Raw genomic sequence first — 15,916 nt, 5'->3', positions numbered from 1 at the left:
TGCCACATATACATCTATCTTCACCTCAACCTGCCACATATACATCTATCTTCACCTCAACCTGCCACATATACATCTATCTTCACCTCAACCTGCCACATATACATCTATCTTCACCTCAACCTGCCACATATACATCTATCTTCACCTCAACCTGCCACATACTGTACATCTCTCCATCGCGATTGACGTGATGAATCAATCAGGTGTCATGTAGGGATGAAACGATAACCGGTTTTAACGATAACCATGATCAAATTCCTTACGATAACCATACCGTTTAAAAATTGCATTATCATTAAAATCATGGTACCGTGATTACAGTGCTTTGAAAAACGCGGTAAATACTGTCCATCATCAACCAAAGTTGGCAACCGTCTCCGAGATGCAGACGCGCAGCCTTGGAGAAATGATTTCAGTGAGTGTATCAATCCTTTTTTTTTCTCCCTATAATGGAGATATGAAATGTTACTTCTTACCAACATTTCCCCATTACTCTTGATCAGGGATGGGCAACGGCCCCCGACCTCACTCAGTGTGGCCCTTGGGTCAAGCCGAACATTTAGTTGATGAAATGAATGGAAGCATTAATACTAAATGCATTTGAATCTGAAAAATATTAAAGCCCCATTCAGCAACTTTTCCAAGTTTTGCTATTGGGGAAACTGCGCCCTCTGGGTGAATAGCATCGATATCGCCGTTCAAAGTCAACAAACCACAGCGCCAGAAAGCTCTATGTACATGTTGTGACATCGGGTACTCAACTGATGAAATAATAATCCATAGTTACGTGAAACGTCATTTTCGTAGCAAATCCGCACCGAGTTACTTCCTTGTTTTACTGAACACCGCGCTTCAGCTGTACAGCGCATGCGCAGTATGTGCCTCCAGGCTGCCACCGGGACGCGGTCATGAAATTGCTTAGTCCCAGGAGAGGCCTTTGGAGGGCGGTGTGTGACCAATAGAGGCGACATTGTCTCCGTTATAAGTCACTGTACCATCTCCAACGACTAAAAAGCTGTTATATTAAGGTGAAAAAAATGCTTATTGGGGCTTTAATGTTGGTATAATAAACTTTAGACCGATTAATCGGCGCAGATTTTTGGCATTTTTAATTAATCGGCATCGGCCGCTGCCTGCGCTCTCAAGGCCGATTATTACGGCAGGGTAAAAACAAGTAGCGTGACAATTTATACTCGATGTTCATACTACATGCATAGACATCGGCCCCCACAAAAAGATGCAGGATTAGTCCCGCATTATAAATTCAAAATATGCGTGATTCTCACAATCCCGCGCCGAATTTCAGCCCCACACTCTTTTGTAATAATATTGAGAGAGTTTGGGAGACACTCATACACACACACACACACACACACACACACACACGTGCTCTCCCTTAAATAGCCTACCAGTCACTTCTGAAATCTACTGCATAATCCAATGTATTTTTCTATTTCACTAATAAAATAAAATAAATCTAAAGCATGTTACTGGCTAAGATAACCATCTTATATTAGATGTATTTGTTATATTAGATTCTCAATGTGCAATGAATGGATAATGGAATTTATAGGCTACTTGTATTTTTTACCCAAAAACTCATTCTTTATTATATTTAAATCGTTGTATTTTATCGAATGCAAAAAAACAAATCTGCATTATATATCGGCCATCGGCCACCCTGCTCTCTAAATTTCGGCATCGGCCATTGAAAAACCCATGTCGGTCGACCTCTAATTACCAGTATATATTTGATCCTTTTCATCAAATTAGTAGCTATAATTGGGAGTGATGGGGTTACAGTAGGCTACTGGTGGAAGTGCACGAGCCCCACAATCTGGCCCTCTGGTAGCGAGGACATATTTTTGTGGCCCTCTCTATCAGCAAAGTTGCCCATCCCTGCTCTTGATCATGTGAAAATCCCTGATTTCATTGTGTGCACTGCACACACACACACACAGGTTATCTGGATTTTACGGCCAACGCAGCATAGATTCCCATGAGACAAATCAGATGGATGATATGTTAATTTCTAATTTCTGCATAATGGCATTTGTATTGTACATCTCTCTCACACACACACACACACACACACACACACACACAGGCAGTAAAACGACTAGTTTCAGTTGTGCATAGGAAGGAAGTGTTCCCTGAATATGCCTGACACTCCCTGAGGTGCTGTTTGTGAAATCATATGCTTAAACAGGGAAGAGGACAGGGCCGCTGTGATGATGTCATTGTGATGATGTCATTGTGCTGCACTCAAAGAGCTGCTAAGAATGGAGATGCCAGGGAATGAAAGGGTTGCAGAGGAGCAGAGCACACTTAAGAGTGAACAATGTGTCCATTGTAAATAATATCTTAAGAATCTATTTATTTTCTTAATGTGTAATAGTCTCCAGCAGTTCTGAAGTGTACCTGGTAAATGTAGGACTAAAGGCTAATGTCCACCGGCTCTGGAACAGATGTGGTACTGCTCCGGTACGGCTGCGAATAGACCCTAGGGATGCACCGATGTGAAAATGTTTGCCGATACGATAACCGATATTAACATTGCTGTTGTGGCCGATAACCGATATTTACCGATGTCGATAAGATCTGTATAAAAACACATTTCTATGATAATATAATTTTGTACATACTGAAAAACACGTGAACACGTGAATTTGAAAAAGTTGCACATTTATTTATTTCCAAAACATTTGGAAAAGCCCATAAATCATAGATTTATCACAATGTTTCCTCTCAATGGGAAATTTTTGGCTGATACCGATAACCGATATTAACATTGCACCATCGGACCGATGCCGATATGTTAAAAAAATGACTAACATCTGCCGATACCGATATGATTGCCGATATATCGTGCATCCCTAATAGACCCACATTCATGTAATCTGTCAAGACGTATGCGGGATCCGACAAAAATAGAACACGTGCGTGATTTTCCCGTACCGCCTGTATCGCCCATCAATTAACATGGGCGAGAGTCGATCCAGCAGTTTTACCGGATCCGCAACGCAGCCGTAACGCATCTGTGTACATTGCCAGTAAGGGTCGGTTTGTCTTAAATTGTGCAGAGTTGTCTGCTTTTTTCTATGCTTTGTTTTGGTCGTTTTCCTGTCCAAATGCACTGTAACGTTTTTATGGGTTTCACTTTCCACATGCTTCTGGACGTCCACTGATCTGGACGTCTTCTGTACGATCACTGATGAACTGATCTCGTACCATGTTTGCCTCTCAAAGGGAAAGTGATGCAGGATAACTGTAAGGTTAGAGTCTGTCTTACTCATATAGCCTGTAATACACATGCAAATGATCTGTAAGTAATTTACTTAATTTGTGGTACGTGTAGCATCATTTCATACGCATCCTCTATTCTTCATATCCCGTGAATTACGTCGATGTGCACATCTTGACATAACTTTGGGATAAAAGGTGAATCACAGCGAATATACATATACATTCTTTTGTTATGTCCTAGGCCCACCCGCTACGTGGCCTCGCCTGGCCTTGCAGCTCGCTGAGCTCGCCCTGCAGCTCGCAGGTTAGGGTTAGAGTGGAGGTATGCACTCTAATCTAGTTGACTATTTCTGTTGCACTTATGGCTGTATTAACTACTAACGTTACTGCTTGTTGCTTCGGGAGCCGCCATACTATTTTGCCAGCAGTGTTCCTGATTGGCCGGTTACATTGTCAACTACGAAGCAGGTCCCTGATTGGCCCGTGCTGCCGTGCACTTTGTAAATTCTGGAAATGGCTGGGGGCGGGCTGGAGGCCAGACTGAAGTGAGGTCATATCATGATCAGTCTGGTTTTCCAAGGCTAGTTGGAAAATGCTTGTCCAGTAGGTTAGGCTTCAGAAATGTGTGCATTCGTAGCAGATGCTTTAGTGAAATCACTGTACATTGGATAAATTGTGTGAGCACATAGAAGTAGTACATTGAACGGGACTTTGGCTAACAATACATTCCACACAGATATTTGTTTTGTTCATCTTGTCTATAATCATTTTGGATCTTTTGGCAGCTTCTTGGTGTCTTTATGTTATGTTTACTGTGCTCTCACTCTAGCGTCCTCTCAGAGCCATAACTGTGTGAGCAACTGTGTACATGACTGTGTTTGTGTCCGTGAGGCCGTTTGGTTCCTACGACTGTTTGAAGGGTAGCTGCCAACTGACAAATCACTCTCAAACTTGCCTTCTTAGACTTTTGAAAAGGAACATCATCATAATACTGTACTATAGGCCGGTGTTCCGCAGCACGGCGGCGACCCACAATAGACCCTTTTCATGGGGGCCATTTTGTGTTGAAAAGGCAGGGTAACACTAATGAACTTCCAATCATGGAAGTTGGAAACCCTCATTAGTGTTTTGCTTGCACCTCACAAAATGGCCCCCGTGAAAAGGGTCTATTGCTCAATTGACTTAGAATGCCTAGTAAGTCATACCCACTGATGATGTCATAGAGATTGTCTTGATCTCAGCCTCTGGACCTCCTCTGTGGCTTTTTTAGCCCTGTTACATCTGGTGTGCGGGTTTTCCCTTTGACCTCTATTGTCATAGAGATTGTGACATTATCAGTGATGTCATAAATCCTTCCCTGCTGAGGTTATCAATTGTATGACTTGCTCACAACCTAGCCAATCAAGCCTGAATCTGCGGCAACAACATCACCACCGTGGACAACGTGCAATTCTGTGATAGAATTGAGCACACAAAATGTCTAGTTTTGATCAAATCAGTAGCTGTAATTTTCCCAGCTGTAGCTTGAAATGTCCCTTTTCTAAGAACTCTTTGATTTCTACCACCAACAAGTTGGCCAGTGGAGCCCTGAAAGTCACTGTTGTTTCAGTACTGGTTGTACTTTTTTGTACTTGACATTATTGTAATGATGGTCAAATATTACAGGATCACTCTTAATTGTCATAGCAGAAAATACCCTTTTAGTAGCAGTTCTTGGAAGTAATTTTAAGATGGCAAAGAGGGAAAACTTTCAGAAATGTTAATGACTAAGATCCTGGTCTTGATTAGAGAGCCAATACTTCTACTTGTTATGCACACTGTTAAACTTGAAACAATGACGAGTCATTTGTGTGCCAAACCATGCTCCTGCTATGTTCTTTTATAGGTAGATGTGAGCACACTTGTGTTGGTTTGTGCATTATGTTTTCTGTAGTGAAAACTGAGCTGAGTGCACCCCCTGTGGATTCTACTGTCAACTGCAATGGGAGACTGGACTGTTCAAGGGCTTTGATGTTTCAATGTTACAATAAATTCATTCTTGTTTTAAAATGTCTGGTGCTGCTTCATCTGTGTATACTGTCATTGGAGTTTAGTCACATTTTAAATCAAGATACAGCACAGTCCACAGATGTGCTGGAGGGTAAACACACCCAAACTCCTTTTGATCTATGAAATAGTTTACCCACAGAGACAAACCAAGACACAATTCTTAAATCTTAAAGGTTGTAATGGCAAAATAAATATATATTTATTTATTTATTTATATATATATATAAGGTTGTAGTTTTGCTGTTTGAGTAAGAATTTGTGTGAATTTGTAAAGGCAGTTTAATCCCCTGAGAATGGATGGATGGAAAAAATAATTCCCAGAGAATTTATATGATTACAAGAATGTGTGTGTTTTGGGTAAGCCTACATTGTATGTCGGGTGTGCGAGGAGAGAGAGGGAGGGAGAGAGAGGAATAAAGAGTTTATTTATTAATCTAAGGTTGGGCTGTACTGCCCCCATGTGGTGGATGAAATAACTGATGAAATATGTAGAATTATGAGTTTCCCTACAAAGATGCAGAAAAAGAATAAAGCTGGGAATGTGAAAAAATCATCATGGTTTAATTCTGAATGTAAACATAAGAGGCAGGCATACCTTAAAGCAAATAAGATGCATAAATAAATGTAAAAGTGTGGGGGAAACGGGGAAATCTTAAGGTCTAAAAGTAAAGAATATAAAAAAGAAATGGTTCAAGCACGGAGTGCCTACAGAAAGAAATTTAATAAGGAGCTTAGGAAAATGAAGGTAAAACACCCAAAGCTATACTGGGATATGTTGGCTGACAATAAGGATAATGAGTGCTCCCTGTCCATCTGAAAGATTTCTATGAGCACTTTAAAAGCCTGGCTGATAGCAAACCCCCAAGGGATGAATTAACAGAAGAGGACGACAGTGACCAATCATTCATTTGATATAGGGCACTAAATGCTGACTTTACAGAGGAGGAACTTTCACAAGGTATAGTGGTATAAGGCTGCTGATAGATAAAGACCTGACCATTCAGTCTCTCTCCCTCTTCACCAATGCACCTTTTGTTCTGTTAATTTGCTTAATTAATGTTGTTTGTGTTGTCTTATTTAGTTTTAGTTAATAAATTATTGTTTTTATACACCAAAGTATAAGTTAAAACAATAATTTATTAACTCAAACTAAAGGGAAATAACAACAACAAACAGAACAAAAAGTGCATCAGTGAGGTGGGAGAGAGACTGAATGGTCTGAACGAAGTAGAGGTTAGATTCTCTGCCCGAACCGTCGGGCCCGCGGGCTGGGGACGGGTCAGGCCGGAATATTATAATAATAATAATAATACATAGGACTTTTCTAGCGCTTTTCTAAGTAAAGACACTTTACATGAAACAAATAAACATAGCCTAACATAAACATACACAGATACAGAACAAATACAAATATAGGGGTTACGAAATGAAAGAGGATGGTGGAGGTGGTGGAAGTCAGATGTTGTAGGCTTTGGGTTTTGAGTTGGTTTTTGAAAGAAGTGAGTGTGTCAGAGTTTCGGATGTTGGGGACAGAGAATTCCAGAGGGTTGGGCAGCAATGGCGAAGGCTCCCCCTAGATATTTATATAATGGCATAATATTTGGTGTGATAATCAGAATGTTATAACATTGTAACCGTAAAACTTTACGTCTTCATAAGACTGAACAGACAACAGGGTTTATAGTTTAGGTTCGAGCCGGGCCTGGGCCCATAAATGCAGCCAATGGGACGGGCCGGGCCCAGACAGATCGGGCTGGGGTCGGGTCGGGCTTGTTTTTTTGGGCCCTATCTAAGGTCTAGTCTGAGGGTCTTCTTAAGCCCAGTTAGTCTCCCTTGCCAGGCTCCCTCCTTGCACCGGGCCCGTGGACAATCAGCCTAATAAGAAAGAATTTCTTATAGCTCAGTGGGCTCGACAGACACTTTTTACTACAGTTTACCTCTAGTGAAAATACATGATTAGCCTACAGACTTCTGTCAGACCAGGGCGGGCATGACGGGGAGTGACTGACATGCCAGCATCGGGGATTCTCCTCCGTGTGGTGCTTCCCTGCACATGTGGATGGTGTGGACATGTATCTGAGGTCTGACTAGGCCCTTTTGGGGCTGTGTCCTCTGACTGTAACAGAGTTACCAGTATAGGTTCCACACTGGTAACTCTGTTACAGTCACAGTCCAAAAAGGGGCTAAGGTCTGACTATAGAGTCTCTGGTGGTCAATGAACTTTATGTGCACTCCCAGGAATTTAATGTTTTTGACTGTCTCTACTGTGGAGCCGTTGATGATGAGTGGAAGGTGGTTGTGCTGGTTTTTTCTGAAGTCGATGATGATCTCCTTTGTTTTCTCGACATTCAGCAGCAGGCTGTTGGTGTTACACCAGTCCACCAGGTGTTTCACCTCCTCCATGTAGTCCTGCTCCCTGTCATCTTTGATGAGACCCACCACTGTCGTGTCATCCGCGTACTTTATGATGTGATTTGAGCTGGATTTGGCACGGCAGTCGTGGGTTAGCAGGGTGAACAGAATGTCACTCAGGACACACACACACACACACACACACACACACACACACACACACACACACACACACACACACACACACACACACACACACACACACACACACACACACAGGCCAAACTAAATAAACTTGCCGATACTAAGAAGTAGGCTGCTCTTTTGTTGTGAAGGTACAATGGTAGGACACTCAGACAACAATCTTCTCCCACAGAAGTAGCAGCCTACTGGGAGGAGCTTCGTGCTACAGATGAGCTGGCGGCTCTGGGTCGGATCATAACAAACACGCTGCATGAGAAAGTAGATGGAGTCCGGGCGATGAATGGAAAGCGGGGATACCACCTCCACTTCGCCTCATGTGGAAAGTCTACATGGGCTTATAGACGCATCTTACACGCGTTGCTGTGCTGACAAAGGAGTTTGGACGCGCAGAACCGTTTGTCAACTTTTTCTCGGGTTTGGATGAAGTGATGAGGCGCAGAGCTTGAGGCTTTTCAAGAGGTACCGTAACTTCTTGTGCAACATTTCCTAATGAAAAATACACATAATCATGTAACCTACTAACTAAGAGCCTACTTAAAACTATACGATGCCAACAAATATCCCAGTAAAAACTGACATCACGCTATAGGTAAAATGTAATAGGAGATTAAGAGATGATTAATTAGATTAATCCTAAACTAAACTATTTTAGCCTAGCTAGGATGGAATATATTTATTGTGGTGCTTAATTGTTCGTGGATTTGATGATTTATTTGACCACAGTGGGGTTAAACTGACTTGGTTGAATAAAGTTTTAAATAAATTGAAAATTGTGGATAAATTCACAGAATAATAGCCACTTCTATTCTGTGACAGAACATCACAAATGATTTATTTAGTATAGCATTATGAAGCATATAATTCGCCTCATGATCATCATGTTTTGTAGCCTAAAGCAGCCATATATTTATTAGCTTGTTCATTATTCTAATAATGATAACTTAAGTTATCAGTTATCATATGAAAATATACACTGAACATTGGTAGGAAAAAATATATGAATACATATCTGTAGAGTATGTTGAGTGCTATATTACAGTCACTGAATGATATGCTTGCACTGTCCACTTGCTTATGAAAAATCACTATAATATTCCTATTGTCAGGCATGCTGTGAGACTGGTGGATTTACGTGCGGATAGTTGATGGCCAAGACAAACTTGGTAACTCAAGTCTCGATAACTAGGAACGCTGAAGCACTTGATAGCTGAGTCTGCAAGGTTCGAAGGTTGGGAACTGTTGCAGAGTGTTGTCGCGAGATGAATCTAGTCTATGAACAACTGCAGAGGACCTGCAGAACCGAACCTTTATAGGTCCCGAATATGACATCACCTTGTGTTATGACATCATCAGTGAGTGAACTATGACATCACAGTAGGAATGATGACATCATCCTAACACCTATAAGGACCTACAGTGTTTGTAGCAGCCTACTAGTCAATTGTATCTTTTTCTTATGTGATGTCACTCACTATAATATCCGTATTGTACTCCTATAGTGTCTTCGTTTATTTTTGTTGTGATGTTTGGACACGATAGACAGTAGCCTAACCTAAACAATTTATACCTAGATTTTTTTGTTCAGGGAAAACTGTATTCAGTGTCTCTGCAAGACAAACTCTGTGCATTTCAAGTGATCCTGCTTTTATGGACAGGTTCTTCTGAATGACTCCTGAATGATCCTCAAAGTCTTTGTGAACATTTGTGTTGCTCTCGTAGCGGCCTCGCTGGTCAACATGTCCTTGTGGATGATCCTCCCTGTCAGTCTTCCTGTCTTCACCATCACTGGAATATGGCTTGTGTAAGTACCTCTGAATGATGAAAAGATATATATTTGCCGTCATGTTGGCTGTCATTGCATAATGTTTTTCTAACATTTTGTATGAAGACTGCAAGAAAGTGTTACAACTCCAGAGAACTGGTTAGACAGGCTACCTATTAGCTTAGCAGTGACCACGATGAACCGGCTGTACAAAGTTCATGTATGTAAACTAAAGCCTTTGCTTTTTTGGAGAGGAAAGACGTTGAGTTGAGTTGTACTTCATTTTCCCCATCCTCATCCTCTGCATTTGACCCATCCTCTACTAGGAACCTTCCTAGAACTAGGAGCAGTGGGCAGCCACAGTGCCCGGGGACCAACTCCAGTTATTTTGCCATTGCCTTGGTCAGGGACACTGACAGGAGTATTAACCCTAACATACATGTCTTTAGCCGCTTTCTCAGCCTTGGAACTCAGCAGTTATCTAGAGGGGACCCGGGTGGTGGTGTATGGTGGGAGGAAACCCACACGAACATGGGGAGAACATACAAACTCGACACAGAAAGGACCTTGGATGGACCGGGGTTTGAGCCCGGGACCTTCTTGCTGTGAGGCAACAGTGCTAACCACTGAGCCACCGTGCCAAACAAAAGAAATGTTGTTTTTGTTGTGCAGGAGTACAGTCAAAGCTTAAATTCTCCCTGGCTCGTCTAGCTCTTTGGCTCTGTCACTTGCTCAGACACAACAATAACACCTGTAGCTCTTTACATGACAACACCACACAATAAAGCTTGCTTTTATGGTGGAAATGAGCTAACAGGGCTGTTCTGGTGAGAGCTATTCAGCATCTGTCAGTTTACCAGCAGGAGTCAACAGGTGGTGCAACCTGCTCTAGTGTCATGTAGGGGGAACCTTGCATGGCATTGATGCAGAAATCCTCCGTGTCACAAGTTAAATATGACATGCAGCATTTTAGGTTACATTTGACATCAATATAGAGCTTTTGCACTTTTACAACTGCTCGGGACAACTGTACTTTATATGGCCTTATGCAAAAATATTCTACATACACAAATATTACTGTGTTGGTACTTAATGAAAATCTCCCTACAGTACACAATGTACTACAACAGTGTATAAGAACACAGTTTGAAGTTCTTTGAGTGTTGAGTACTTATAGTACTTTTCCATAGGTTAATACACAGGTTAAAGGGATACACCAACTTTTTGGGGAGTTTCGTCCATTTGCCATATCACCCATACATAACCTGACTTTAACTTCACTTACTAGTGAAGGAAGGATCTCACACGTCACATTTTTAGGATATTTGTTTATTCTGTATTCTTTTGTTTTGACGGTGGACAAAAGTGTGAGAGACAGAACAGGAGAAAGCTATGGCAGTATTCACATGTGCTAGCAGAGTTGTCGGTCTTAGCCACTTTTTGAAAGATAGTCAGGTGTTTTGCTTGATCTTTTCTTTGGGGAAATTGATGAAGAAGGTTGAGAAGTGAAACTTGGATTGTGCATCTGAGTGCAGTTTGGTGTTGGGTCATCGCTGGACAAAGAGCAGAGGAGATACATGTAGGTGTGGGGATTTCTCTCATCTGCTTGTCTCACAGGAGGTAAGAGGTATGGCTCTTCTCACCTGGAAAGGTTCTGATGGAGAGTGTTTACATCAATATCAATAGGGGTGTCCGTGTCCCCCCTCAGGACAGTGTATTGTTTCAGATCATTGAACATGCAGAAGCACGACACATCTGAGGCCATGTGTTTGCTTTGAGAGGGATACAGTGGGTTCCCCCAGATACAGTCAGGCTTCACAAGCTGCACGCTAGTGAACGGACAGTAATATTGCCAACACTTTCCCACAGACTCCTACTACACATGTGGGTTCGTTCAGAGGACAGTTTCCCAATACAGTTGAGATGCTGACTTGAAAGACCTACCGTAATTGTATATTTTCATATTGTCACCTTTTGATTGACCAAAATCTCAAATTATACTGTAATTTTGACCGGTATTCAAACTTTTCAGGCTCTCTCTCTCTCTCTCTCTCTCTCTCTCTCTCTCTCTCTCTCTCTCTCTCTCTCTCTCTCTCGATCACTCTCTGTACCTTCAGAAATTGGGTGGTAGAATTGTTCACACCGGGCCTAAAACAGCTTTCCCTGTCTGAGTCTATAATCCACTGGCTCTCTCTCTCCGCTCAGCTTCACCAGACCTGCAGAGACATATGGAAATACAGTATACATTAGTTTGTATTTGTATGACCCAGAGACATATGGAAATATACAGTAGTTTGTATTTGTATGACCCAGAGACATATGGAAATATGCAGTAGTTTGTATTTGTATGACCCAGAGACATATGGACATAATAGTAGTGTGGTCTCATTGTGGGGTTTTCAAGGAAAAGAAAGGGGAAATGGGTGTAGAAACAAGACGCTGTTGTTGGTGTCACTTTTTAACCAATGAACCCCATAAAATTAAATTCTATAATGAAATAACTCAGAGATGTATGTAGAGATCATATGTAAAATGGTAAATGGCCTAGATTTATATAGCGCTTTTATCCAAAGCGCTTTACAATCAGTAGGTACATTCATCCATTCATACACCGATGGCGGCAGGCTACCACGCAGGGTGCTGGCACACCATCAGGAGCAATTTGGGGTTCAGTATCTTGCCCAAGGACGCTTCGACATGCAGACAGGAGGAGGCGGGAATCGAACCACCGACCTCTTTTATCCAAAGCGATTAGTGGACGACCCGCTCTACGTCCTGAGCTACAGCCGCCCCATATGTCTGCCCCATATGTATGTTGTATTGTGTATTTTGTATTTTGTGTGTCTTGTAAGCCTATGTGGGCTGGGCACTGTCAAAATTGCATGACACAATGAATAAAAACAATCAATCCATCACGTATCTGCAATACAGCTAGCTTAGCCATGGTGTGAGGCTCCCATAAGAACAAAATGTCCCCAGGTGAAATAGCTGTAAAATTGGCAATCTCGGCACATTTTAACCAAGAACAACTTTTTACCTCACAAAGCGTCAAGTCTGTAAAGAGGGATTGTAGTTTGGTTATAGATAGGTTATATTTATATTTAGTTATAGTTAGGTTATAATTATATTTAGTTATAGATACTAGGTTATAGTTATATTTAGTTATAGATAGGTTATTATATTTAATTATAGATTACGTCTATGTCAAACACTACAGAATTGCTTAGCAGTTACATTTAGAGTTTCAACGATTAATCCATTAGTCGATGGACAGCAACTATTTTTAGAATCATTTCATTTGGACTAATTTTAAAGAGAAAAAAAACTAAAATTATCTCGTTCCAGCTGTGAATATTTTCTGGTTTCTTTAGTCTTCTATGACAGTAAACGGATTGTTTTTGGGTTGTGGACTGTTGGTCAGGACAAAAGACACTTGAAGATATCTCTGGCTTTGGGGAAAAAGTGATTGGCATTTTTCACCATTTTGTGACATTTTATAGACTAAATGATGAATCAATCAGTCGAGAAAATAATCGACAGATTACAGGGTTTCCCCAGAAAAGTTGTTTGGCCCGGTGGCCCGGTGGCCCGGTGGCCCGGTGGCCCGGTGGCAAGTCTCTTTTGACGGGGGCCGGCCAATCGTGGAATTGAGAATTTAAAAAAGCTATGACAGAGCTTCCATAGGCAAAATTGGGCAAATAAATAAATAATATTTAAAATACATAAAAAACAATCCCAGATGCTTAGGCACAGTGGGGTGTATTACACTGGGGGAAACCCTGTTAATCGATAAAGAAAATAATCGTTACATTGCAGTTACATTTTCTCTTGAATTTGAATGCTGTGGTGCCCTCTCCCCCAAGTAGGTTTGACAGGAGTTCAGACTCTTGATATTTGTCTGCATCTCTTTATCTAGAATCTAGCATCAAACATTATCTCTGTTTGTTCCAGTGGGGGCGGATCGAATTGTTCAACATAAGCATTTCCCCGATAACAACCTCAGCAATCAATAACGCGTCTGCAACCATCACATGTCTCATTCTGAACTTAACTTGTGACTTGTTTTGATGACTCCTAAAACCCACAGTTATCATGTGGTGAAAAGAATGTCTGTCAAGTCATTGATGTTACTGTACCCTCTGTTGTCATTTATGAGCACCAGATCTGTGTTTGAAATCTTTTCACTTGGTATATTTAACAGTACACTAAGATAACATGTTGTTGACATGTGGTGCAGCAGGGTGTTTAGTGGTTAGACTATAGTAGAGAGAAGCGTCTGCACATCCACTATGCAAACCAGGTGCTAGACTAACAAGGCTATACGTTGAAAAGGAAAAAAGTCTGCACTCTGGAGCATACTTAAGACTTAAAACTCCTCTAAGTCTTAAGTATGCCCCAGAGTGCAGACTTTTTTCCTTTTCAATGTTTAGTGGTTAGAAACACTGTCCTGTAATCAAAATATCACAGGTTTGATAGCAGCAACTGGTGTGTTTCTTGTTGTTCTTCAGCAAGGCCCTGAACCCCATGCTCCCTCATTGTAAGCTGCTCTGGATGAGGAGCAAAATGCCTCAAATGTAACTATGTGTAATCATGCATACCTACCGGACCGCTATAACACACAATCTCAGGTTTGTGGCCAGGCTGTGTGTTTGTGGAGGTGGTTATTGTGTGACAGATTTAGAGCTCCACTGGCGTCAGAATGCAGGTTAAAATAAAGCTAGCAGACGCTGCTACCAGAGTCTCTGTAGCCTAGTTATGACGTAGACGAGGGGTCACAGACTGTGGAAGCGACAGCAGGATCATTCATGGGACATGATGCATTTTGGAAGTGAAAGAGACCCTGGACCAGGATCATTCACACTAGTCTCACAGGGCCAGCTGTAGATGAGATCTACCTCCGTCGCTGGAAGCTTGCTGACATCGACGGTGGGTCTGCCTTCGTGAGACTTCAATCACACCAAACATGAATACCTCCAGTCAAGTGAAACAGTCCATTTCAGCGGGAGAAAAAGTACCACTATCAGTGATGTCACTCGAGCTACAACGGAAGTGTAATCAGTGATGTCATCAGTGATGTCACTCGAGCAATTGTGATGTCATTAGTGATGTCCCTCGAGCAATTGTGATGTCATCAGTGATGTAATAAATCCTTCCTGGTATATGAGCCGATGGGGTGGGAGTTCCTCAGGAAAAGGAGATCTGAAGAGGCACTCGAGAGGGACATAATGTAGGGTGGTGGTAATGCAACATAAAGATGCCAACTGCCATAAAACACCACAGAAGAAGAGCCGATGGCGCCTAGGTGGGTGGGCGGTGTCTGTCTGTTAGTCCAGAGCAGGGGTCGGCAGCCTTTTTGGTATGAAGTGCCATTTTCAATTTTACTTGTCAATCAGTGTGCCACACCAAGATTAATGACACATCCAAATTTAATGTAATTCCTTCCAAAATCAGAGATTGAAATGAAAGCACTATACAAGATACACAGCACGGTCCTTCTCTGTCTTCCGCGCTGGCATTTTTCATCTGCTTTCTGCTGTCCAGAGCCATGCGGGATTTACGGTAGTGACCCACTCTCTGCCTCTGATTGGTTGCCTTCCATGGCAGCAGCAGGAGAGGGGTCACTACCCTAAATATTCTAAATAACATGCCGCACAATTGCAAATGGCTGTGAAGTAGGTGATTTGACAGGGCACTTCAACATTTTTTTTTTTTTTTTATAACTTTATTTACAGTTTTGCAATTATTCAGACAAACAACCACAATCACATAGACTCTTACAAACATAGACCCACATATTACCCACCCCTTTCCCCTCCCTACCTCCCCTTAGACCAAGAGCACATACCAACAGAAAGACAACGGAAACAAAGCAAAAACAAATATAAAACAAACAAAACAAAACAAAAACAAAAAAGATCCAGTGTCAGATATAGGTTGTGGTAGCAATAGGCTAGATGTTCAGGTGACAGGTCAGAGTAATTCTTTTACATGCACAATAAAAGGAGACCACACTCTGAGAAATTTTCCATACGACCCCTTCAGTGTATGTCGTATTTCCTCAAGTTGAAGCAAGGATAGCACCTCCTGAATCCATCTCTTAAAAGGGGGGTGTTTGTCGGATTTCCAATTTGTTAGAATCAATCTGCGTGCTATGAGGCTGCTGAATGCCACCGCTTTCTTTTTTGAATTTGTAACAAAAGTTTCCAATGGAATAACACCAAAAATGGCGGTCAGTGAGTTGGGTTCAAGAGGCGCATTGCATAGAACAGAAAGGCATTCAAACACATCAGACCAAAACTT

At 41.7% G+C, this 15,916-nt stretch overlaps 1 protein-coding gene across 1 annotated transcript in view; it reads left to right on the top strand.

Annotated features, from left to right (window-relative positions):
* Nucleotides 1–9,590: 9,590 nt before the first annotated feature.
* Nucleotides 9,591–15,916, top strand: part of LOC310775222 (transmembrane protein 150A-like) — a gene marked incomplete at its 5' end in the record, with an annotated part of 32,019 nt that continues 25,693 nt past the window's right edge. The window contains one exon of the mRNA XM_083635338.1: nucleotides 9,591–9,655. Within this exon, the coding sequence (XP_083491464.1) occupies nucleotides 9,591–9,655 (65 nt within the window). The remainder of the gene's footprint in view (nucleotides 9,656–15,916) is intronic.

This window comes from Poromitra crassiceps, assembly GCF_964638095.1.
Source record: "Poromitra crassiceps genome assembly, chromosome: 4".
Taxonomy (NCBI): domain Eukaryota; kingdom Metazoa; phylum Chordata; class Actinopteri; order Beryciformes; family Melamphaidae; genus Poromitra; species Poromitra crassiceps.
This window is presented reverse-complemented; position numbering and strand designations above follow the sequence as displayed.